Here is a 27,734-nt window from a genome sequence, read left to right as displayed (position 1 = left end):
TAAAAAGTGTTTTAACAGTTACTTGTTCCCGATAAACACAACATTTGAGGCGATATTGTCAAAAACTGTAAAAAATCTCCTTCCCCCGCCGGACTGTACAGAAGTGTTTGAATAAACGGCACAAATCTCAGCTAAATGGACACATGTGCTAAAACATAGACACATTTGCGCTCCAGGTGCACCCATCGTTTTTTATTTGATCCGTTATTTAACGGGTAGAAATTCCTTTAAATCATACTTATAATACCGGAAATTTGTAGTATCGGCCATATTTCTCCACCTGATTGGCGTAAATTTCACCATTCAAACAACGTTGGAACCACTTGATCTGATAAAGCTATGGCCAGTGTGGTTATGCCAAGGAAGGTAATGATATAATTAGGATTTGTAGTTTACTGAGGAGATAGATGATGTTGCTTTTTTTTGCAAATGTATGTGTTTTCTTTAAAACAGCGAGCGCATTGGCGCTGCACATGTTCAGAAGCTGTAATAAGTGCGTAAGATAATCACAAATCGTTAGTTGTCATTAACAGCACATGGGTTACCTGCATGGCATGTGTCGAATCATGGACGAATCGATCGAGAGGGCTATGACGCTTTCCTACGGGGGTGAAGGCCCAATGTTCGGTCCCTGTCTACTCCCACTGCGGTGTGTCCTTGCTTGGGCAGGCACTTTGTCACAAGTACCTCAGTCGACCCAGCTATAAATGGGTACCATCAAATTGCTAGGGGTAAGGTATAATTTGTTTTAACTGTTCCTGAAAAGCTCTGTATATACGGGGCTTCTGTTCCTTGTTTCACAAAGCGACGATAAATAAAATTTATATTTACCTTTCTAGATATGGGTTTTGCCGGAAACACTTTTCGTTGCTGCTCATTATTAGAGCTACGTGTAACCTTACTCATCTGGCTTATCGGGATGACTTATTTTATGATAATCTACTCATATCTGATCATTTCATCCAACGTCCTATTACTTGGACTAAGCTACGTGAATTAAGAAAGAAAATGACATTGCCCTGAACTTTGGACGAGCCTCCAAGCTTTATCACATGACTGATCTAGCCTTACTTATTTGGCTTATCTGGATGACATTATGATGTTGGACATCATCGCACGTACCCTACGTGACGGGACAGCGACAGTCTATTAGATGACTGATCGTACGATTATTTATAGAAGTCACATGATACCTGTATGTGAAAAAGGCTGGAAGCAGCAAGAAAGAAGATGAAACATTTAATTCTTGTAATTATTTTCGCTACGTGTTTAGAGAATATTGATGCTTTCGTGGGTATGTGTGCTATGTATTATTTTATTGAATTTTGATATTTTTTTAGTTTTTCGAGGACTTCGTAACTTCACGTTAATGATTAATGGTTTAAGTGTCAACATATTCGGATACATCATGCAGGTTTAGCCCTATTCATTTTACAGTGATTGTGCTTGCACCGTTTAGCAATAAAGGCTGATTAAAAAGCAATTTAAGCCAATTGCTGCCCATATGTGGTGATACATAGGAAGGAAACATTGCCAAAAGTATCAAAGTTAAACCTGCCCCTGATTAAACTTCTCCATTTGTTTATTTATCAATGCTTTGCAATGAATGCTTCTAATTTAATGTATGCAGAATCATTTTTTTTCTTCTGTTTATATATATGAGATGTAGAGTAAGGACATTGTTCTCCTTTTTGAGCTGTAAAATACAGATAAAGTATTGAAAGAATGGATGATAATTAAGGTGATTTCATCACTGACATACTCTTGTTTCTCCTTAGTTTGTAATATGTAGTGAAAGTTTGATTTTGAGAATTATTTCAGGACAAAGATTCTGGAAGTACAGACAACAGGTTGAGGAGGCAAGAAGGAAGAAAGTTGACTTGCAGCTAGCACAGTTATACAAACAGAAAGGTTATACACAAAGCCCTGTGCAAACATACTATCTGGAACAGCCTCTAGATCACTTTAATGCAATATCAAAGGTATATGTATAAAGTTGTAGTGAGACCTGTATGAAAAACCATCACCTAGTAAAGACCACCATATGTATATATACAGTATAATCTGTGATAAAGATCCAGTAAAAAAAAAACCAGCAGTATTTCTAAACAGATTGATACATTTATCTCTTGTTCCAACAGTATAAGACTAAAAAAATACACCTACATGCAGCTTTATAGTGAAATATTGGTCACCAGTATGATATAAGAATTTTGTTCTTTCTCTAGGAACTTGGCAAAACCTATAAACAGAGATACTATGTAAATGCAGAATACTGGTTCAGCCCCAAGAGCCCAGTGTTTCTGTACATTGGAGGAGAAGGAACCCTGAGCTCAAGAGATGTTGAGGCTGGTTAGTGTAGAATATATTTTATTCAAATGAATACAAATAGTTATTTTTTATCATTAATAATGTATCTTAATAGTGACACAACCTCAAGCTTATTCTAGCAACTCTGAGGTAGTGCTATCATATTTATGACCCCAGCATCTACTGATGCCGGAGGCATATAGTGATTGTCCTGTCCGTCCGTCCGTTTGTCCGTCCGTACGAGGTTAACCAAATGGGACCATTTCGTCTAGCATCAATACCCCTTACTAGAATGACTTGATACTAATGCAAATGTAACCTGTGACCATTCCTCATCTTCAAACATCACCCGACCTCAGTTTGACCTTGACCTTGACCTCTTTTTGGACTTAGGTTGTTTTGTATGGGCCATCTCTTGGTTAACCAAATGGGACTGTTTCATCCAGCATCAATACCCCTTTCTAGAATGACTTGATACTAATGCAAATGTAACCTGTGACCATTCCTCATCTTCAAACATCACCCGACCTCAGTTTGACCTTGACCTTGACCTCTTCTTGGACATAGGTTGTTTTGTATGGGCCATCTCTTGGTTAACCAAATGGGACCGTTTCGTCTAGCATCAATACCCCTTACTAGAATGACTTGATACTAATGCAGATGTAACCTGTGACCATTCCTCATTTTCAAACATCACCTGACCTCAGTTTGACCTTGAACTTGACCTCGTTTTGGACTTAGGTTGCTTTGTATCCACAAGGATGCCACCGGGGGCATCAAGCGTTTATTGAACGCAGCTTCTTGTTTTCTACTGTTTTACATATGAGACATATTTATAATAAATAGAAATAATGTAAAGCCGAAACTTGGTTGAATTATTTTTAAGGTATGAATATAAATTACATATTACCAACTGTTTGTAATCACATATCTATTTATTATTTACAAAGTACCAGTAGCAAGAATTATTTCCAGGGCATTAAGTGAGAATATAAATCTTTTATCTTAGGTGAAATTGTGGATCTTGCAAAGAAACACGGAGCTCTCCTTGTTGGAGCGGAGCACAGGTTTTATGGTGCCAGTCTGAATGATGATGGTCTCCAGCTGGAGGAACTTCAACATCTCTCCAGCCAACAAGCGTAAATTTCCTTGATCGATTTTCTAATTTTTATATTATTTGGTGTTGATATGCCCGCGGTGTTGAAGACCCTTCTTTGAGGCATATAGTGTTTTAGCTGTCCAGCAACAATTTTCATTGCAAAGTATAGACTTCATGACTTAAGAATTCTTTGTATGTCATTATTTTAGTATTATTGATTTTAAACTTTATCTAAAGACTCTCAAACAAAGAAACCCAACCATTGTTTTTCAATGAATATCATGGGTATGTTCTAGCATGCAGCCTTAAAACTTCCTAGGATGGTTTTCTGTGATCAGTACATGATGGCTGATGATTTGGGGTCAGTTGTTCAGAGGTCAAGGTCACAGTGGCACTTGATACTGAGAAGTCTGGTCAGTTACTGGAGAAAGGTTTGACCTACAGTTGTCAAATTTCATAGGATGGTTGCTTGTGGTCAGATCATGACACATGACTCCATGTTTGTTGAGCCTGCTTGTGGTGAGCTCAATATTGTCGACACTTTTGGCGGGTCGGTGTATATCCGTGTGTCCATCCGATTTTGTCCGGACCATAACTTTGACATGCATGGACCAACCTTGTATATATTTTGCATGAATGTTAACCTCAATGAAAGGTGTGTCTTGCGCAAACCTCATGTTCCAATCTCAAGGGTCAAGGTCACAGTTGGAGGTCAAAGGTCAAATTGAAGTTTGTCCGGAGCATTTCTTCTTCATCATGTAGGGATTTTGATGTAAGTTGGCATGAATTTTCACCATTATGAGATGGAGTGTCATGCACAAGAACCAGGTCACTAGGTCTAAGGTCAAGGTCACACTTAGAGGCCAAAGGTGCTGGTGGGCTTGACATTCTACCCATGGGTATGCAGAATGTATTTCTAGTTTTTTAATAAGAAGTCAAGGTCACAATGACTTAGAGAATGATTGATCACCTTTGTCATACTTTATAGTGTAATTTCCTGTGGTTAGTAGATACCTCTTTTTGTTATGGGGGCCAGAATATAATTGGAGGTAACAGTGACCTTGAGAGTGAAAATAGTTTTCAACAAACAAGTGGAGAACATTGAGGCCTACTGCCTTTTAAACCATTGATGATTCATATTTCATGGGGACAGTACATGTGTATGTCAAGGTTCAAGGTCACAGTAACTTTGAATCTGTCACTGGAGAGATCTTTGCACAACAAAGATCAAACTTTATGAGTTGATTATCTGTAGTCAGTAGATGATGTCTTCAAATTATTTTAGAGGTCAAATGTAAATGTAAATGTAGCTTCAGTGCTGAATCTGTTTTCCTTAAGAAGCTTGAGGTTGGCTGGAAACAAAGCATCCAAACTTTATATTATGCTCAACAATTCGTCTATTTTTTCAGCTCCAACCACTCGACGGAGGGGGCATATAGATTTGGTCTTGTCTCTGCGTCCATCCGTTGGAATAGTTTGATAAAGTATTTTATATAAATTGATGAAACCTTGCAAAAGTCTTACTCTATCATGATATGAACTTGCGCAACTTCTATTTTTCATCTGGCTCCGCCCCCTATTTCTAGAGATATGACCCCTGAAATGAAACATTTCACATAATGACATGCCTAGCTCAAAAAGTATTTGACGTAAATTCATGAAACTTTGCACGAGTTTTTATCATGATTTGACCTTGCACACTTTGCATTCTTCTTGAGATTTTAGCACAAATTACAGAGTTACGGCCCTTGAAATAGCCAGAATAATGGAATTTTTGTTTGTGATGCTCATAGCTCAAAAAATATATGACTTGGAATAATGAATCCTGTATATAAAATGTTTGTTGAGACTATACCCGCTTTAGACTGCAAACATTTGAATTATTGCCCCTTATCTGTGACAAATATACCGGTTGTGGCACATCCTGTGTCCTACAGATACATTCTAGTGATATAATTTGTTCAAAAAGGCTTACATAATTTATTACATATTTCAGTTAAATATAAATTATCTCGTATATCATACAGCATTATGTTTCACAGGCTAGCAGACCTGGCAAGTTTTGTACATCACATCAGGGCAAAGTATGACATTCCTGATTCTTCACCTTGGATCTGTTTTGGTGGCAGCTATCCTGGAGCTCTGTCAGCCTGGTTTAGGTTAAAGGTCAGTTGTGTGTTTTTAAACGAAAGATTTAACATTCATATCTAAAGAGGAAATATTTTTTACAGACATAATTTTCAAGGAAATATATAGGCAGGTGGGAAATTTAAAAGTAGTTTATTACAAAAACTTAACAAATATATTTCCTGGTGCTGTTTTATTATTACAGTCTTTTCAAGCTTGGTATCCACTTTCATTTTTTCCTGTTAAAGTATCCACATTTTTTAAAATATGCTAATTTAAGTCGTACATTTGTACTATGATGGTATCCAGACTTTGAGCATAGAACTGTTTTGCGATTCATTTTAGCGGTGTCATTTTATATGACAGTATCCAAATTTGTAAAATGATTTCATTTTACCATAACCATATTTGTGAAATGGTGCTGTTATGCTATAACTTAAATGGTGATGGTGAAATTTTACTTTTACATTAACCATTTAAATGATGCCATTGTACTGTTATAGCATCTACATTTATAACTAATTCATAGATATCCACATTTGGTACATGGCGGAGTTTCACTATTTCATTATCCACATTTGGTAAATGGTGCCATTTCATTATCCACAGTTTTTACATGGTGCCATTTCACAGTATTCACAGTTTTTACATGGTGCCATTTCACTATTTCAGTATCCACAGTTGGTACATGGTGCCCATTTCACTATTTCAGTATCCACAGTTTGTACATGATGCCATTTTACTATTTCAGTATCCACAGTTTATACATGGCACTATTTCACTATTTCAGTATCCACAGTTTGTACATGATGCCATTTCACTATTTCAGTAGCTACAGCTGGTATATGTTACCTTTTCACTATTTCAATACCCACATTTGGAACGTGTAGCAATTTCACTATTTCAGTATCAGCAGTTGGTACATGATGCCATTTCTTTATCCACAGTTTTTACATGGTGCCATTTCACTATTTCATTATCCACAGTTTGTACATGGTGCCATTTCACTTTTTCAGTATCCACAGTTTGTACATGATGCCATTTCACTATTTCAGTATCCACAGTTTGTACATGGCACCATTTCACTATTTCAGTATCCACAGTTTGTACATGATGCCATTTCACTATTTCAGTATCCACAGTTGGTACATGGTGCCATTTCACTGTTTCAGTATCCACAGTTGGTACATGATGCCATTTCACTATTTCAGTAACCACATTTGGTACACGATGCCATTTCACTATTTCAGTATCCACAGTTTGTACACGATGCCATTTCACTTTTTCAGTATCCACAGTTTGTACATGATGCCATTTCACTATTTCAGTACCCACAGTTTGTACATGGCACCATTTCACTATTTCAGTATCCACAGTTTGTACATGGTGCCATTTCCCTTTTCAGTATCCACAGTTTGTACATGATGCCATTTCACTGTTTCAGTATCCACAGTTTGTACATGACATCACTGTTTCAGTATCCATAGTTTGTACATGGTGCCATTTCACTATTTCAGTATCCATAGTTTGTACATGATGCCATTTCACTATTTCAGTATCCATAGTTTGTACACGATGCCATTTCACTATTTCAGTATCCACAGTTGGTACATGGTGCAGTAGCCTCATCAGCCCCTGTGCAGGCAGTAACAAACTTTCAGGGATACAATGAAGTAGTTGCAGCCAGTTTCCAGAGTCAGCTTGTGGGGGGCTCACAAGAGGTACAGTTTTGTTTTAACCAGAAATGTAGTGAAACCAGTTTTATGTTAGACTTAAATACCTAAGGAGTAATGGTAGTGAAGTAGTAAACAATGACATCAGCTTGAAGGTGTTGCAATTCTACCCTTTCTGTCTGCCCATTTTATTTTGCATTAATAGATTTTTAAATACTGACATTTCGAATAAAATGTGTTGTGATAGCTAGTTAAGATAGAGGCAAGGCATGGCAAGGCAAGGCAAAACAAGGTAAGGCAAGTCAAGGTCAGGCATAACAAGGTAAAAAGATATTAATAGTAGTAAGACAAAATTCATAGATATTTCTTTAAGAGCATTTGAATATGTACTACCATTTTAAAAGCATATATTTGTATTTGTTACTAATTTAAAAGTACATTATTTTTAACATTTTCATTTTTTCCAGTGTCTGGACATGATAAAGAAAGGATTTCAAATAATTGACTCTATGATATCAGCTGGACAGTTTGACAAGCTACGTTCTGACTTCAAATCTTGTAATATGTTGTCTATGAAGTAAGCAAAGTTTATCATATTTTAGTGGACCATTTGCACAATCATTTTTAATCCCCCGCCGTGGCGGAGGGATTATAGGAATGGTCTGCGTCCGTCCTTCCGTCCTTCCGTCCGTCCGTCCTTCCGTCCGTCCTTCCGTCCGTCCTTCCATCCGTAACAAAATCGTGTCCGGTCCATATCTCCTAAACCCCTTGAAGGATTTTCATGAAACTTGGGTCAAATGATCACCTCATCAAGACGATGTGCAGAACCCATGAGTCAGCCTTGTCGGTTCAAGGTCAAGGTCACATCTCAAGGTCAAAGGTTTGAGTCTGCCATTTTGTGTCCGCTCTATATCTCCTAAACCCCTTGAAGGAATTTTATAAAACTTGGGTAAAATGACCACCTCATCAAGACGATGTGCAGAACCCATGAGTCAGCCATGCCGGCTCAAGGTCAAGGTCACAACTCAAGGTCAAAGGTTTGAGCCTTCCATTTTGTGTCCGCTCTATATCTCTTAAACCCCTTGAAGGAATTTCATAAAACTTGGGTCAAATGATCATCTCATCAAGACGATGTGCAGAACCCATGAGTCAGTCATGCCGGCTCAAGGTCAAGGTCACAACTTAGGGTCAAAGTTTGAGCCTTCCATTTTGTGTCTGCTCTATATCTCCTAAACCCCTTGAAGGATTTTTATCAAACTAGGGTCAAACGATAACCTCATCAAGGCGATGTGCAGAACTTATGAGTCAGCCATGTCGGCTCAAGGTCAAGGTCACAACTGAAGGTCAAAGGTTTGAGCCTTCCATTTCGTGTCCGCTCTATATCTCTTAAACCCCTTGAAGGAATTTTATAAAACTTGGGTCAAATGATTACCTCATCAGAACGATGTGCAGAAATTATGAGTCAACCATGCCAGCTCAAGGTCAAGGTCACAACTAAGGGTCGAAGGTTTGAGCCTTCCATTTGGTGTCCACTCTGTATCTCCTTAACCCCTTGAAGGATTTTCATCAAACTTGGGTCAAATGATCACCTCATCAAGAACTCATGAGTCAGCCATGTAAACTCAAGGTCAAGGTCACAACTGAAGGTCAAAGGTTTCAGCTCTGTATCTCCTAAACCCCTTGAAGGATTTTCATGAAACTTTGGTCAAATGATCACCTCATCAAGATGTTGTGCAGAATTCATGAGTCAGCCATGTCAGTTCAAGGTCAAGGTCACAGCTAAAATCAAAGGTTTTTCCCTTTCACTATCTATAGCAGTGGCGGGGGATTTAGCTGTCTTTCAGACTGCCTTGTAAATAAGCAGTCACCACTGATTTGTAACATGAACATGCCCTCTGTGATGTAATTCAAAGCTATTTCATCTTGTAAACTGGTGTGTTTAAGTCAGTTTTGTACATTTTGAAACAAATATTGTTCTATAATGTGGAATTTGTTAAACTACAATTTTTCAAAAGCATCAATGTAACCTGATAAAAATTCAGCAAGTAAAAGAAGCTAGGGTTCTGGTTGTGTGCTTGATTTTTTATTAGACAAGGTTAAAAATATTGGTCCACCATTTAATTTCTCTGGGGAAATTGCACTTTTTTTTCACATTTTCCTGTATAGAAAAAGTTCCATGATGTAAATTTTGGTGAAATTTGTCATTGAATTAGTTGTATATGTTGTAGATTTACCTATGGTCAATTATATGACCAAATAAAATGTGTCGGTCCACAGCTGAATTTTTCACAATACACAGAATATCAGTTGGAGTCCTTAGATTACTTCTTATATTTTGGTAAATTTTGAATTATTGTACCCCCCGACAACAAAGTTGTAAGAGGGGGTATACTGGTTTCAGGTTGCCTGTCTGTCTGTCCGCCTGTCCGTAGATGCAATCCTGTGCGCACCATCTCTCCTTATCCCCTTGACAGAATTTAATGAAACTTCACACAAATGATCAGTACCAACAGCAGTTGTGCATGTGGCATGTTAGGTTCTTTTAGAAAAAAAATTTGCAGAGTTATGGGACTTTTTTTTTTACTACTATACTATATACATAGACACAATCTTGTGCGCACCATCTCTCCTCATCACCTTGACACAATTTAATGAAACTTCACACAAGTGATCAGTAACAACAATAGTTGTGCATGGGGCATGTTAGGTTCTTTCAGAAAAAAAATTTGCAGAGTTATGGGACTTTGTTTTTTTGTTACTATACTATATACATAGACACAATCTTGTGTGACCATCTCTCCTCATCACCTTGACACAATTTAATGAAACTTCACACAAGTGATCAGTAACAACAGTAGTTGTGCATGGGGCATGTTAGGTTCTTTCAGCGACAAAAAATGCAGAGTTATGGGACTTTGTTTCTTGTTAACATACTATGTACATACAGTCTGCATATGCAATCTTGTGCATGCCTAATCTACCAAACCCTTGCACACAATTTAATGAAACTTCACACAAGTGATCAGTACCAACCCTAGTTGTGCATGGTGCATGTTACATTCTTTTAGATAAATATTCTGCATAGTTATGGGACTTTGTTTTTTGTTACTATACTGTATACATACAGTCTATATACATACAGTCCACATAATTATGCAATCTTGTGTGCGTCAAATTGCAATGTACTGTGTCAGTGCATGCGGGGGGTACATTCATCACCTTTAGTGATAGCTCTAGTTTTATATCAAATCTTGTCTGTTGTCGAAATTATCCTGAAGAAATACCCAAATACTGACTATATCTTTATACATGGGATATGCCAGATTCATGATTGCTTTTAGCTACTGGACATTTATATACATGTACTAGGTTTTCGGGATAAGTGATGTTATGCTGTCACTTCTGGTTAATTAAAAAAGCGGAATTATCTTAAAAGAAGATAACTTCCTGTTTCAGAAGTAAACAGTGATGAGTGTTGAAATCTTAAAATGTTTCAAAATGTCTTTGAAGAAAGCATTGAAATCTTTTACTGCATATGAAGTGGGCATCAGATTCTTATACTGTAAGACAATGTCTGTGAATGGAGTGCTGAACACTTTTACTGAATTCTTGTACTGTTGCACAATTCAAGTTTACTTCTGTGAAGTAAACTTGAATTTTTTATACAGTTACACAATGTCTGTGAAGTAAACATTGAATTCTTATTCTATTACACAATGTCTGTGAAGTAAACTTGAAATTCTTATACAGTTACACAATGTCTGTGAAGTAAACACTGAATTCCTGCACTGTTACACATGGAAGTAAACACTGAATTCCTGCACTGTTACACATGGTCTGTGAAGTAAACACCAGATTCTTGTACAATAACACAATATCTGTGAAGTAAACACAGAATTCTTACACTGTTACACAATGTCTGTGAAAGGAGTGCTGAACACGTTTACCGAATTCTTGTACTGTTTCACAATGTCTGTGAAGTAAATTTGAATTTTTTATACAGTTACACAATGTCTGTGAAGTAAACACTGAATTCCTGCACTGTTACACATGGAAGTAAACACTGAATTCCTGCACTGTTACACATGGTCTGTGAAGTAAACACCAGATTCTTGTACAATAACACAATATCTGTGAAGTAAACACAGAATCCCTACACTGTAAGATAATGTCTGTGAAGTAAGCACGGAATTCTTATACTGTTACACAATGTCTGTGAAGGGAGTGCTGAGTACTTTTACTGAATTCTTGTACTGTTGCACAAGTCTGTGAAGTAAACTTGAAATGCTTATGCAGTTACACCTGTGAAGTAAACTTGAAATGCTTATGCAGTTACACAATGTCTGTGAAGTAAACATTGAATTCTTATTCTATTACACAATGTCTGTGAAGTAAACTTGAAATTCTTATACAGTTACACAATGTCTGTGAAGTAAACACTGAATTCCTGCACTGTTACACAATGTCTGTGAGGTAAACACCAAATTCTTGTACAATAACACGATGTCTGTAAAGTAAACACTGAGTTCATGCACTGTTACACATGGTCTGTGAAGTATACACCAAATTCTTGTACAATAACACAATGTCTGTGAAGTAAACACAGAATTCCTACACCGTAAGACAAGGTCTGTGAAGAAAACACTGACTTCTTATAATGTAGTGCATGGTCTTAGCAGCACTATTAAGGTTTTAACAAATGGCAGACAATCTCAAAAATAAATGCCATTATCTTGCCTCTTACAAGTTTCTTGCATTTCTACTGGTCAATAGACGTCACGTGGAGACAGGATATATTCCATATCCTGCTAGTACATTTCAGATATGAATTTTGATTCAAAAAATGGCTGACGCTTTGTTAATTTACAAAATATTAGATTCTAGCATGTAAGTAAAGGGTAGTCGGCAAGATAAAATCGTTACACAGCTTGTTGGTGACAGGATACGGGATATACGCTGTCGAAAATCCATATCAGACTCGAGCTCTGCTCTCGTCTGATATGGAATTCCTTGACAGCGTATATCCCGTATCCTGTCACCAACAAGCAGTGTAACTAATAGTATCAACAAGACGTTTGTCGTATTTTTACTGCCTACTTAATTCATGATTATATCCAATTTTTGTTTTGTCCCATTAATTATGTCTCCCGCCGCACAGTGGTAAGCAATAATGTCAGGTGACATTCTAATGTAAGCACAAACGTCCTGTGACATGCTGTTGTAAGCAGTGATGTCATGTGACATGCTGTTGTAAGCAGTAATATCAGATAACATGCTGTTTACATTATACCTGAGGCTTATTATTTTGCAATGTACATACTTTCTTTGAAGTAAGCAAACACTTTTTATTCTAAAAATTATTGTCAGTAAAGTGAACAGTAATTTTTGTTATAAGGGATAAAAAACTGTGGTATTATCTCATAACAAGCCATTTATATGTATGCTGTGACTTAATTTCTTTTAGCATTCTTAAATTAGGAGGTACTGAACCATTTTATGGATAGAGTACTGTATGTGTTCTAATATTTTCAGACCTGACCAAGTTTTGTTTGTGTCCAACCTGGCTGGATATTTTATGGGCGTAGCACAGTATAACAATGAGATTCCAGGACAGAACATCTCACATGTTTGTCAAGTAATGCTGGCAACCAGTGACCCTTATGCAAACCTAATGTCACTTAATCAGGTAAGTTAGGACACACCATTTGTGTGTATGATTCACAAAAAGTTACAGAATAACCTGCATTTAAAGACAGTGCTTGAGCCAATGAAAACTTTAAACTATACACTAAATATGAAATATACAGATGTCTTAATTGGAAAAAACTAGTGGCCATTAGAAGCTGTGTTGTCTGTTTACGTGGTTTGTAAGACAGGTTTTTTATGTATTTTATTTATCTCAATTTCCGTTTTCTATCACTGGGACAGCTATATTCCCTTTGTGTTTTGACATCTACATGTTGTTTTGTCACCTTAGTTTTTATTGATTTTGGGGCCTTTGTAGCCAAGAGGTTAAGTTGTTTACTTCAAATCTCTTCTTCCTCGCCACTACGGATTTAAAGTTCACTTAGGGTTTACATTTTTCATGTGAGGAAGTCGTCTAAATTATGACTTATGGAAAGTATGTGGTTCTACCCAGGTGCCCGCCTTTGCCATAAGGAGTGCACAAAAGGGCACCTCAGATCTTCCTCCACCACGGAAAGTTTGGAAAAGTCAGTTTTGAATAGTAAGATCATGCTAAAAAGCTTTTCTAACAAAATTTTACTTTTAAAAGAATTGAGAGAGTTAAGCACAATTCTGTGAATGATAGAGTTTCTTATAAAATTTCTATTATTATTTTGTTATATTCACAATTACTTGCAGGAGTCACTTGATCAGGCAAATGAAACCTGTATGGACAATTGTTTTATGAATTATACAAAGACAATGACAAACACCACAGTAGACAGGAATGCCACGGGTCCCGGAATCAGGCAGTGGACATACCAAACATGCTCCCAGTTTGGGTATTGTAAGTGCAGTTTAATTTCCCATCTTCAGAGAAGAGCTAGGGGGCTTACTGTTTTGCTCAGTGTTGATAGACCATTTTGGTTTCTGATCATCAGCTAGTGAATGCAGGGCCTGTGATGGTCTGAAATGAAATGCACAGATTCAATAACCCTGCTTTGTATTTTTACAAAATTATGAATCTTTTTTGACATGGCATTCTTTTTGTGTAAGCTGGTATATCTATACTCACTGAGGAATGGATTGAAACTTCCCACACTTGTCTACTGTGATGAGTTTACATGCATTATACAGTTTTTATAACCGTCTTTTGCATTTTTCAAAGTTACGCCCCTTTTCGACTTTATATTCATTCAATTGACAAGGCTGTTCAAAGAAGTATAAAATACACAGAATGGCAACTGGCTGTAATCTCGCGTGAGCTTGTGTCAGAGCGTGATTCGGCGTTATCTTACTAAAAACAAACATCGGCGAGCATGGAGTTACAATTTGTACCTTTAAAACTACATTTAAAATACATGTTAGCTTCTAAAACAAAATTAGTTTAATTTGAAATGGTCTTAAGACACGAAGTACACATTTTTTTTGCCATCGAAAGAAGCGTGGTCATACGGTGATAATTATTTTACCGATGAATAATTGCTTTCGCATACAAAATGGCGCGTGGAGAAAGCGCTATTTCCGGTAAATGAGATCTCGTTTTTTTGTCACGGGAGGTTGGCGAGATTTGCTCTATATGCCTTTCAAGTTGCCAATCTATTTATTTTTATAGCTCTTTGGGCTGTTGAATAGTCGAGTATTGCTGTCCTCCGACAGCTCTCGTTTTTCGTTTTTAGCTCACCTGTCACAAAGTGACAAGCTATTGTGACCGCTTGATTTCCGTCGTGCGTCGTCCTTCGTGCGTCAACAATTTCTAAAAAAATCTTCTTATTGAACACCACTGGGCAGAATTACACGAACTTCACAGGAATGATCCTTGGGTGGTCCCCTTTCAAAATTGTTCAAAGAATTTAATTCCATGCAGAACTCTGGTTGCCACGGCAACCGAAAGGAAAAACTTCAAAAATCTTCTTCTCAAAAACCAGAAGCCCTAGAGCTTAGATATTTGGTGTGAAGCATTGCCTAGTGGACCTCTACCAATTTTATTCAAATCATGACCCCGGGGTAAAAATTGACCCCGCCCCAGGGGTCACTTGATTTTACATAGGAAAATCTTAAAAAATCTTCTTCTCAAAAACCAGAAGCCCTAGAGCTTAGATATTTGACTTGTAGCATTGCCTAGTGGACCTCTACTAAAATTATTCAAATCATGACCCCGGGGTCAAAATTGACCCTGCCCCAGGGGTCACTTGATTTTACATAGGAAAATCTTCAAAATTGTTTAAAAAATAAACCAGAAGGCCTAGAGCTTAGATATTTGACATGTAGCATTGCCTAGTGGACCTCTGCAAAATTTGTTCAAATCATGACCCCCGGGGTCAAAATTGACCCTGCCACAGGGGTCACTTGATTTTACATAGGAAAATCTTCAAAAAATTTCTAAAAATAAACCAGAAGGCCTAGAGCTTAGATATTTGACATGTAGCATTGCGTAGTGGACCTCTACAAAATTTGTTCAAATCATGACCCCCGGGGTCAAAATTGACCATGCCCCAGGGGTCACTTGATTGTACATAGGGAAATCTTTATAAATTTGCTAAAAATAAACCAGTCCGTTGTCCGTCCGGCGTCCGTCCGTCCGTCCACACTTTCCTTTAAACAACATCTCCTCCTAAACCACCAAGCCAATTTTGATGAAACTTCACAGGGATGATCCTTGGATGGTCTTCTTTAAAATTTTTTCAAAGAATTGAATTCCATACAGATCTGTGGTTGCCATGGCAACCGAAAGGAAAAACTTTAAAAATCTTCTTGTCCAAAACCACAAGGCCTAGGGCTTTGATATTTGGTATGTAGCATCATCTAGTGGGTCTCTACAAAGATTTTTCAAATTATCCCCCTAGGGTCAAATATGGCCCCACCCCGGGGGGTCACATGGTTTCTATTGACTTATATAGGGAAAAACTTTGAAAATCTTCTTGTCGAAAACAAAAGGTCCTAGGGCTTTGATATTTGGTATGTAGCATCATATAGTGGGCCTCTACCTAGATTGTTCAAATAATCCCCCTAGGATGAAATATAGCCCCGCCCAGGGGGGTCATATAGTTTATATAGACTTGTATAGGAAAAGAACTTCAAAAATCTTCTTGTCTAAAACCACAAGACCTAGGCTTTTGGTATTTGGTTTATAGCATTGCCTTGTGGTCCTCTGCCAAGATTGTTCAAATTATTCCCCTGGGGTGAAAAGAGGCCCTGCCCTGGGGTCCCAAGTTTTACATAGACTTATATGGGAAAAAAACATTAAAAAACTTCTTGTCTGAAAGTTTATGGCCTATGCCTTTGATATTTTGTTGGTATCATTGCCTAGTTGATCTCTAACAAGATTGTTCGAATTATGCCCCTGGGGTGAAAAGAGGCCCCTCCCCAGTTGTATAGGAAAAAATACTTCAAATATTATCAGATCATATTGCCTAGACTGTTTAATTATATTTACCTGATGACCCCAAGTGATAAGGGGTCACCTGACTGTGACCTTGATCTACTTACCTACATTCTTGTTTTTTAAGATACAGGCTTGAAATTTGGATGACATGTACAGTTTTGCACATCGATCTTAAAACTGACTTTCAGTGACCATGAATGTGACCTACTGACCTATTTTTTTGTTTTTTAAGATACAGCCCTGAAATTTGGATGACATGTACAGTTTTGCACATCGATCTTACAACTGACTTTTAGTGACCATGAATATGATCTACTTACATACTTTTTTGTTTTTGGAGTTTTAGCAAAGAAATTTGTTCAAGCAAGCAACTTAACTCAAGTGAGCGATATAGGGCCATCATGGCCCTCTTGTTTATCCATAACAATAAGCAAAATGACCTTGAATACAAAACTGAAAGTTTTTGCTGCATTAGTATATTTATTTAAGTTATTTTGTCACAAGTTGATAATTCATATCAGCAATACATGTATGTGATTTATTCATAACAATAAGCAAAATGACCTTGAATACAAAACCGAAAGTTTTTGCTACATTAGTATATTTATTTAAGTTATTTTGTCACAAGTTGATAATTCATATCAGCAATACATGTATGTGATTTATTCATAACAATAAGCAAAATGACCTTGAATACAAAACCGAAAGTTTTTGCTGCATTAGTATATTTATTTAAGTTATTTTGTCACAAGTTGATAATTCATATCAGCAATACATGTATGTGATTTATTCATAACAATAAGCAAAATGACCTTGAATACAAAACCGAAAGTTTTTGCTGCATTAGTATATTTATTTAAGTTATTTTGTCACAAGTTGATAATTCATATCAGCAATACATGTATGTGATTTATTCATAACAATAAGCAAAATGACCTTGAATACAAAACCGAAAGTTTTTGCTGCATTAGTATATTTATTTAAGTTATTTTGTCACAAGTTGATAATTCATATCAGCAATGCATGTATGTGATTTATTCATAACAATAAGCAAAATGACCTTGAATACAAAACCGAAAGTTTTTGCTGCATTAGTATATTTATTTAAGTTATTTTGTCACAAGTTGATAATTCATATCAGCAATACATGTATGTGATTTATTCATAACAATAAGCAAAATGACCTTGAATACAAAACCGAAAGTTTTTGCTGCATTAGTATATTTATTTAAGTTATTTTGTCACAAGTTGATAATTCATATCAGCAATACATGTATGTGATTTATTCATAACAATAAGCAAAATGACCTTGAATACAAAACCGAAAGTTTTTGCTGCATTAGTATATTTATTTAAGTTATTTTGTCACAAGTTGATAATTCATATCAGCAATACATGTATGTGATTTATTCATAACAATAAGCAAAATGACCTTGAATACAAAACCGAAAGTTTTTGCTACATTAGTATATTTATTTAAGTTATTTTGTCACAAGTTGATAATTCATATCAGCAATACATGTATGTGATTTATTCATAACAATAAGCAAAATGACCTTGAATACAAAACTGAAAGTTTTTGCTGCATTAGTTTATTTATTTAAGTTATTTTGTCACAAGTTGATAATTCATATCAGCAATACATGTATGTGATTTATTCATAACAATAAGCAAAATGACCTTGAATACAAAACCGAAAGTTTTTGCTGCATTAGTATATTTATTTAAGTTATTTTGTCACAAGTTGATAATTCATATCAGCAATACATGTATGTGATTTATCCATAACAATAAGCAAAATGACCTTGAATACAAAACCAAAAGTTTTTGCTACATTAGTATATTTATTTAAGTTATTTTGTCACAAGTTGATAATTCATATCAGCAATACATGTATGTTATTTATTCATAACAATAAGCAAAATGACCTTGAATACAAAACTGAAAGTTTTTGCTGCATTAGTTTATTTATTTAAGTTATTTTGTCACAAGTTGATAATTCATATCAGCAATACATGTATGTGATTTATCCATAACAATAAGCAAAATGACCTTGAATACAAAACTGAAAGTTTTTGCTGCATTAGTATATTTATTTAAGTTATTTTGTCACAAGTTGATAATTCATATCAGCAATGCATGTACATAAGACTAGAGATGTGATATTTTCATCTGTTACATTTCTTTTCAGACCAGACCTGTGATGTTAATACAACATGTCCGTTCTCTCACTTGATGGATCTATCAGACAGTGATATACAGCAGTGTGGTTATATCTTCAAGATTAACCCCTATGATGTTGACGATAATGTTCAGTTTTCCAATGACTATTATGGAGGGAATCATACACAACAGTCAAAAATTGTGTTTGTTAATGGTGAGTAATTTACGAAAGTGCTCATTTTCCCCAGAGATTGGTACCAAAACCCAATTAGGACCACTAAAATTGTTTAAATTTAAGTGACATCTTACTGACCTGTTGTACAATTGCATTATATGAGTGATGTTAAAAAAACTGCAACTGCTTTTGATTCTGGTATTGTCATATCCAATAGCAGTAGAAGGTTGTTTTACTTGCAGCTGAGTTGGAAAAGACACTTTGGATGGTTATAAAAAATGTTGTTGAGCTCCATATAATAATTCAACAATCAAAAGTGGAGTTTTGTGATTGTTTCTCTGTAAATCTTTGCAAGTTTGTTTTTAGAATTGTCTGTATTTTTGTGAAGAAATATCTCATGTGAAGTTGACATTGATTTTAAATGTAGTTATGTGGTAGAATATAAAGGTACAAAATCCCGAACAGGAGCTTCCGTTGGAAAAAAAAAAAACCCTTTAGAATGCAAAAACAGTTGTAATTACACATTTCAAAAACAAAACTGCAAATTTATTACAATTTTTAGAAATTCTGTGCCAAGTGAAGATTGTTGGTGGTGAAAATTAATGATGTTAAATATGTAAACTGACAAGAATGAAATACAACTTAATGCAGGAAATAGTGTAATAAACACTAGAAATATCAACAATTTCAAAAAAGGATAATTTTTAAAAGAAGAAAGATGTTTTTACAGAAATTTTATTTAACCCTTACCCTGCTAAATTTCTATAATGAACTTGTCCATTTTTCAATTAGGACAGTACCATTAATGTCAAAAAGGGTGATTACCAAAAAGATACTGACTAAATAGCGAACAGTGCAGACCATGCTGATTTTGGTCTGCACTGGTCACAAAGGCAGAATCACTTGCCGCCAACAGGCTAAGGGTTAAAGAAAATTACAAAATCATACAGCACCTTAGAATTTTTAGCTCGACTATTCGAAGAATAAGTAGAGCTATCCTACTCACCATGGCGTCGGCGTCGGTGTCAGCGTCGGCGTCACACCCTGGTTAAGTTTTTCGTACCAGTCCACATTTTGACAAAGTCTTTTGAGATAAAGCTTTGAAACTTTCAACACTTGTTTACCATCACCATGTCCAGTTATAGGCAAGAGTACATAACTCTGTCAAGCATTTTGACTGAATTATGGCCCCTTTTGACTTAGAAATCTTGGTTAAGTTTTTCGTATCAGTTCATATTTTGACAAAGTCTTTTGAGATAAAGCTTTGAAACTTTCAACACTTGTTTACCATCACCATGTCCAGTTATAGGCAAGAGTACAGAACTCTGTCAAGCATTTTGACTGAATTATGGCCCCTTTTGACTTAGAAATGTTGGTTAAGTTTTTCATACCAGTTCATATTTTGACAAAGTCTTTTGAGATAAAGCTTTGAAACTTTCAACACTTGTTTACCATCACCATGTCCAGTTGTAGGCAAGAGTACATAACTCCATCAAGCATTTTGGTTGAATTATGGCCCCTTTTTGACTTAGAAATCTTGGTTAAGTTTTTCGTACCAGTCCACATTTTGACAAAGTCTTTCGAGATAAAGCTTTGAAACTTTCAACACTTGTTTACCATCACAATATCCAGTTGTAGGCAAGAGTACATTACTCCATCAAGCATTTTGACTGAATTATGGCCCCTTTTGACTTAGAAATCTTGGTTAAGTTTTTCGTACCAGTTTATATTTTGTGTAAAGTGTTTGACATATGGCTTTGAAACTTTTATATCTATTTCAGTATAATAGTCTCTATCAATAGGCAAGAGTACGTAACTCTCTCGTCTTTTTTGGCTGAATTATGGCCCTTTTTGAACTTGGAAACTGGTTCTGTTTTGTATATGTCCATGTTTTGTCAAGACTATTTGACATATGTCTTTTAAACTTTAAACACTTGTTTATCATTATGATTTCCAACTCTAGGCAAGAGTACATAACTCTGACAACTATTTTGACTGAATTATGGCCCTTTTTGGACTTTCAAATTTGTTCAGTTTTTTTTACAAGTAAGCATTTTGTCAAAACTATTTGAACTGTGGCTTTGAAACTTTTAACACTAGTTTATCAACATGATTTCCATCTGTAGGCAAGAGTACATAACTCTGTCAACTATTTTGACTGAATTATGGCCCTTTTTGGACTTGGAAATTAGTTAAATTTTTCATATAAATCCATGTTTTGCCTAACATATAACTTAACATATTTGCCATCATGGTCACACATTGCCATTTAGTGCAAGACTAATCGAAATCCACAAATAAAGGAACATTTTTTGTTTAATCCATTTTTTTGTTTAGTCTGAAAATCTATGGAAATATTTTGACCCCATTCTTCAATCAATTCTTCGAATAGTCGAGCGCGCTGTCATCCGACAGCTCTTGTTTAACAAACTCTGTTCAACTTTGTAAAATAATTAGATTGGAAAAAATTTACATCAGACCAGGTGAATTTATTTTGTTTTTGCAGGTTCAGTAGATCCCTGGCATAGACTTAGTATACTAACTAACCAAACAGAGATAGGGACATACAGTGTGTTTATACCTGGTACAGCACATTGTGCAGATCTCCGGGCACAACATGATAGTGACACTATAGAGTTACGAGAAGCTAGACAGGTGAGCTAGCTTACTTACCTCTTTAAGATAGTATATAGTTACTAATTTATTTAAACTCAATTGTGATGAAAGCTTCAAGCTTTGAGTCCATTTCCTGGAAAACCAGTACTGGTGTCATATGAGAAGTTGTTGTCGTGAACCCAGTGGGGCTTGAACCCACAACCCCAGGGTTAAGCGGCCGACATCCTTAATCACTAGACCACCACTTCCCTCTTTACTTCTGTCAGTGTTGAATTATTTAAATAGTATGAAATGATGAGACAAATAAAATTTTATAAGAGCTTCACAATTTAAATAATAATAAATGATAAAATATTTTTTTTATCATAGCTCCACTCTCCTATCTAAATAGGAACATGCAATAATATTTTTGAAATTCTACATTTACCATCTCTGTTTTATTTCAGCAAATAGCTGCCTTAGTTGGGCAGTTCCTAGAAGAGGCTTACATGAAGAAACACTGATTTCCAGAAAAGAGGGAAAATATGCCGAAAATGTGATCTCGTAAAGAAAGTGCCAGAGAAAAGTGCCAAGTCATCCACATTCCTGCTGCTGAAATTTATATATCTAAATATATGCTAGCTTTGCTTTATTGTCTTTCATTATGTTTTGATGTTAGTGTTTAAGGTATTAGACCTGTAATAGAGTACCTCCTTTTTGAAGAGTATTCAATTCCTACCATAAACCTATTTTAACTGCAATTTTCAGGGGGGCATAGGTTCAAGCCCCACTGGGACCAAAATATTTATGCCCCCGGCATCTACTGATGCGGGAAACATGATTGTCCTGTCTGTCCGTTCGTCCGTCAGTACGAGGTTAACCAAATAGGACCGTTTCGTCTAGCATCAATACCCCTTACTAGAATCACTTGATACTAATGCAGATATAACCTGTGACCATTCCTCATCTTCAGACATCACCTGACCTCAGTTTGACCTTGACCTTGAACTTGACCTTGTTTTGGACTTGGGTTGCTTTGTATCAACAAGGATGCCACCGGGGGCATCAAGCGTTTATTGAACGCAGCTTCTTGTTTTTCCTTATTTTCATTTTTGTCTATTAAGTTTTTACTTCTTTAAAGACTTATTATTGATTTAATGTACAAAAGTGGAAAAATTCAATTTTATAAGCGATTTCTTGCTGTTCAAAGGGAATTTACCTCTGAAACAGAAGGGTTAGAGTTAGACATCTTTAAAAATACTGAGTTACATGCGGTAGAAGTTCTCTGTTTTGTATTCACTCTAGATTACATATTGTGGAAGAAATACGGGCAGGTTTTACTTCTGCCCCAAGGTTATTTTTGAATGAAGTGAGCAAAATTCAAAACAGGCCCGTAGGATTCGACCTTAATTTTTCAATGTTGGAGTTAGAATTCTGTCTCATTAAATCCGTTTACTTAAGGCAACCTAGAAATAAATTATATTGACAGTTTTATTTTGTGTTTTATAATTGTTTACCAATAGTTTGATGTTTCTTTTATCAAAATTAATGGTAAAATGAATTCTCTGCGAACGTTTTGGATAGTGGCCATCACTTTGAAATACGTCTCTACTTGAGCTTGAGGAAATATCATGAATTATACAAAATTTACAAAAAATGGCATGGTAAAAGTTGTTTAAATATTGCAACACAGTGCGAAACATGGTCAACTTTAAGAATAAAGCAAGCAAATGCCATTCTTTAAACATTACTAATACCTTAATATCATTTTCCTTGTTAAATACGGGTAGAAGTTCGTATGTAGCCTATAAATATTGTATGTGACACAAATGAATCAAGTTAAGAGAGCTTTGTATGTGACAGATTTGTAATATGATTTTAGTACAGTTTGAAAAAAAAACCTAGATGCAATCGAAATTTTGATAATTTTGCATTTTTATGCTCCACATGTAGCGTTGCTGCAGTCCGTACGTTTGTACTTACGTCCCGAAATCTTGTGTCCTTCTCTTCCCACACTTTTAGCCTGATTTGCTCCATTTTTCACAGATGAACAAGCTTGATGCGCATATCACCTGACCATAAAGAAAGGAAATTTGCTATGAATATTTTGACCGCAGTCATAGCCTTTTGATAGTTTTGCTTTGTAGAATATAGAGAAAAATCTTTTGTGTCCAACTGCTCAAAAACTGTTGAAAGGATATGCTCGAAAGTTTCACAGCTGACGGACCTTCATGTGAAGATGACCAAATGCATGTAAATGAACTTTTTTCTTTGGCTATTTTCTTTTATAGAATTATGGCCCTTTCTTAATTTTACAAAATAGCCCATAGTGAAGAAATTTGGTGGGTTCAATTTCCCTGACACTTTTTGAAGGAATGGATTTAAAGTTGCTCACATGCATAACCTTATCTGAATATAATTTGCTTCAAACTTTTAGTTGAACATCCTTCATATGAAGATGGCTCTGTACTAAAAACTTTGCTATTTAGAGGATGGCGCAGTATGTCGGTGCATCCATATCCTACAGACACAATTCTAGTTTCCACTCTTCATTAATGTACCTCGACAAATTGAATGGGAAAAATACAGTTTTGTTTTTGAGGGGATACTTAAAGTTTTCATTTCTTAAAAATAATTGATTTATTATAAAAAAATCAGATGTACAGCTGTGTTCTGTAATCATTATACCCTGTAGTATTACAAAATAAATTGATGCGAATGTGTGTATCATATATTTAGATATCATTCTTCATTGAACAGTATGGCCATTCATTCATCTGCTATTCATTTGATAAACTTATAAGGGCAGTATAATAACAAATACAGTTTTGTAACAATTTGAATGTTTTCATACTTCCATTAATTATGCATAGTAATCTAACCTCTGCTGAATGTAATAATGATATTTGTTTCTCAGACAATGTATTTTTTTAGATAGTACTTGATCAATATTGAAAGTTCATAGTCAATAAATACAGAAATTGGTGTGTCGTAGTGTGTTATGTTTCCATTCAGTTTGTTCAGTTTTTAGCTCGACTATTCGAAGAATAAGTAGAGCTATCCTACTCACCACGGTGTCGGCGTCACACCCTGGTTAAGTTTTTCGTACCAGTCCACATTTTGACAAAGTCTTTTGAGATAAAGCTTTGAAACTTTCAACACTTGTTAACCATCACCTTGTCCATTTATAGGCAAGAGTACTTAACTCTGTCAAGCATTTTGACTGAATTATGGCCCCTTTTGACTTAGAAAGTCTTGGACATGTTCGTATGTGGGTCATGTGGGGTAAAAAACTAGGTCACTAGGTCAAATCAAAGTAAATGCTTGTTTACACTCAAGATGCCACGTTTTTTGGTCCAATCTTACTGAAAATTGGTCAGAATATATGTTTCCATGTAATCACTAGGTAAAACATGTTTACACTGTTATGGCTTGTTACACAGGTGAGCGACCTAGGGCCATCTTGGCCCTCTTGTTGGCTTAGGGGACGAATGTTTGATATTCTTGGGATGCGTGAGGGGGCGCAGGTAGGGAATGACAGACGTACAATATAGAATATACACTATATCTTGCTTGTTAGTTTTTTCTGATCGCTCGATGTCCGAGTCCGTCTGTCGTCTGTCAACATTTAGCTTGTGTCATTCTCATCCATCAGATGTCGTCAAAATCCCGAGACGAACCTCTGATTTATTTCTGTCGTTTATTTGGTGAGCATGCGCACTCGCAATTACTACCGGGAGAAGTTTCAGCCAATCAATGTTCACCACTATTTGGCACGCCGAATTGAAATTTCAAACAATATGTAAGCAAGGTAATTGCTAACGATGGATAAAGGCGATATTCCACGATTGCGATTAATAAAGATTTATTTCTGTTATTCAATGTTAAGAAATTTACCTGAAGAAATAATAATATTCCTCGTAAGTCGGCATCGATATGAAAGGACGTGGTCACGCTTTTCACAGACGATTTTGATTGGTTCGCTACATTTTGTCGCGAAACGATGCTGATTGGCTGAAACGTTTTACCTGTAATGTAACCAAACCACAAATATCGGCGAAATGTGCCAGAGGTTCATCCGGGGAACCACGGTAGACCTCTGGTATGCGAGAATGAGCTTGTGTATGCGATAGAGGATGTATTTTTCAACTGATCTTCATGAAATTTGGTCAGAATGATTTCCTAGATGAAGTCTAGGCCGAATTAGAAAATGGGTCATCTGGGTTCAAAAACTAGGTCACTAGGTCAAATCAAAGAAAAACCTTGTGTATGCGTTAGAGGCTGTATTTTTCAATTAATCTTCATGAATTTTGGTCAGAATGATTATCTTGATGAAATCTAGGCCGAGTTTGAAAATGGGTCATCTGGGGTCAAAAAGTAGGTCACTAGGTCAAACAAAAAAAACCCTTGTGTATGCGATAGAGGCTGTATTTTTCAATTGATCTTCATGAAATTTGGTCAGAATGATTGCATTGATGAAATCTAGGTCAAGTTTGAATATGGGTAGTCTGGGGTCAAAAAATAGGTCACTAGGTCAAATCAAAGAAAAACATTGTGTATGTGATAGAGGCTTAATTTTTCAACTGATCTTCATGAAATTTGGTCAGAATGGTTGCCTTGATGAAATCTAGGTCAAGTTTGAATATGGGTAGTCTGGGGTCAAAAAATAGGTCACTAGGTAAAATCAAAGAAAAACCTTTTTTATGCGATAGAGGCTGTATTTTTCAATTGATCTTCCTGAAATTAAGTCAGAATGATTGCCTTGATGAAATCTAGGTCAAATTCGAATATGGGTCATCTTGGGTCAAAAAGTAGGTCACTAGATTAAATCAAAGAAAAACATTGTGTATGCGATAGAGGCTGTATTTTTCAATTGATTTTCATGAAATTTGGTCAGAATGATTGCCTTGATAAAATCTACGTTAAGTTTGATTATGGGTCATCTTGGTTCAAAAAATAGGTCACTAGGTCAAACCAAAGAAAACCCTACTGTATGCAATAGAGGCTGTATTTTTCAATTGATATTCATGAAATTTGGTCAGAATGATTGCCTTGATGAAATCTAGGTCAAGTTCGTATATGGGTCATCTGGGTCAAAAAGTAGGTCACTAGGTTAAATCAACTGATCTTCATGAAATTTGGTCAGAATGGTTGCCTTGATGAAATCTAGGTCAAGTTTGAATTTGGGTAGTCTGGGGTCAAAAAGTAGGTCACTAGGTCAAATAAAAGAAAAACCTTGTTTATGCGATAGAGGCTGTATTTTTCAATTGATCTTCATGAAATTTGGTCAGATTGATAGCCTTGATGAAATCTAGGTCAGGTTCGAATATGGGTCATCTGGGGTCAAAAACTAGGTCACTAGGTCAAATAAAAAAATATACTTATTTATACTCAAAATCTTTGATCCAATTTTAATAATTGGTCAGAATATTTTTTTCCTTGAAATCACTAGGTCAAATATGTTTACACTGTTATGATGTGTTATGGTGTGTTTCTCAGTTGAGCGGCCTAGGACCATCTTGGCCTGCTTGTTTATAATAAGGGTACAAGAAAATGTTCTGGCAAAAATGAAAATCTCTTTGACTTACCTGAAAAAAAAATTGGCCTTCAAGTTCTAAAAAAATCTTACTTTCATACCACTTAAAAAGTACTGGCTCCAGGAAAAATCATTGCAATAAAATATACGTGTTCTTTTTCCTGGTTATTCGCAACCTCGTACTTATCAGAGTTAAATTCCATGTACCAGTCCTGTTCCCACTGTTCAAGAGCATGCGGATCATTATCTCAGCTATTCGAAGAATAGTCTAGCTATTCTACTCACCCTGGCGTCGGCGTCACACCTTGGTTAAGTTTTTGCATGCAAGTACATACAGCTATCATTTAAAGGCATATAGCTTTGAAACTTATTTTTTTCTTTTTCTAAGTCAATTATCAACCTCACTGGGTCAAGTTCCATAACTCTGACATGTATTTTGAGCAAATTATGCCCCCTTTTGGACTTCTGGTTAAAGTTTTACATGCAAGTTACTATCTCCAAAACTAATGCAGATATTGAATTGAAACTTCACATGTGTCTTCGGGGTTATAAAACTTATTGATAGCACCAAGTCCCATAACTCTGACCTTCATTTTGGCCAGATTATGCCCCCTTAAATTGGACTTAGAAAATTCTGGTTAAAGGTTTGCGTGCAAGTACATACAGCTATTACTAAAAGGCATATAGATTTGAAACATATTTTTTCTTTTTCTAGATAAATTACCAACCTCACTGGGTCAAGTCCCATAACTCTGACATGTATTTTTGGCAAATTATGCCCCCTTTTGGACTTAGAAAATCCTGGTTAAAGTTTTACATGAAAGTTACTATCTCCAAAACTAATGCAGATATTGAATTGAAACTTAATTCCCTTCGGGTTATAAAAATAGTTGATAGCATCAAGTCCCATAACTCCGACTATGCATTTTTGTCAAATTATGTCCCCTTTTGACTTATAAATCTGGTTAAAGGTTTTCGTGCAAGTACATACAGCTTTTACCAAAAGG

The 27,734-nt window shown here is 35.9% G+C and overlaps 1 protein-coding gene across 1 annotated transcript; it reads left to right on the top strand.

Moving 5' to 3' along the window:
- The first annotated feature begins 1,057 nt into the window (after nucleotides 1–1,057).
- Nucleotides 1,058–24,176, top strand: LOC123549397 (thymus-specific serine protease-like). Its single transcript, XM_045337442.2, has 12 exons — nucleotides 1,058–1,294; nucleotides 1,822–1,982; nucleotides 2,229–2,352; nucleotides 3,320–3,449; nucleotides 5,452–5,575; nucleotides 7,132–7,257; nucleotides 7,677–7,786; nucleotides 12,742–12,895; nucleotides 13,573–13,720; nucleotides 18,450–18,635; nucleotides 21,103–21,251; nucleotides 21,659–24,176. The coding sequence occupies exons 1-12, from the start codon at nucleotides 1,231–1,233 to the stop codon at nucleotides 21,713–21,715; spliced, it is 1,533 nt and encodes a 510-aa protein (XP_045193377.2). The 5' UTR covers nucleotides 1,058–1,230; the 3' UTR covers nucleotides 21,716–24,176.
- The last annotated feature ends 3,558 nt before the right edge of the window (nucleotides 24,177–27,734 follow it).

This window comes from Mercenaria mercenaria, chromosome 6 (assembly GCF_021730395.1).
Source record: "Mercenaria mercenaria strain notata chromosome 6, MADL_Memer_1, whole genome shotgun sequence".
Lineage (NCBI taxonomy): Eukaryota > Metazoa > Mollusca > Bivalvia > Venerida > Veneridae > Mercenaria > Mercenaria mercenaria.
Note: the sequence above shows the minus strand (reverse complement) of the source record. Positions and strands in the feature narration are given on the sequence as shown.

What these genes read in the sequence shown, in the direction of transcription:
- LOC123549397 (XM_045337442.2), top strand. Translation starts at nt 1,231, where the DNA reads ATGAAACATTTAATTCTTGTAATTATTTTCGCTACGTGTTTAGAGAAT. An exon ending in TGTAATATGTTGTCTATGAA is followed by an intron (nt 7,787 to 12,741) that starts GTAAGCAAAGTT and finishes TAATATTTTCAG; the next exon opens with ACCTGACCAAGTTTTGTTTG. An exon ending in AAAAATTGTGTTTGTTAATG is followed by an intron (nt 18,636 to 21,102) that starts GTGAGTAATTTA and finishes TTGTTTTTGCAG; the next exon opens with GTTCAGTAGATCCCTGGCAT.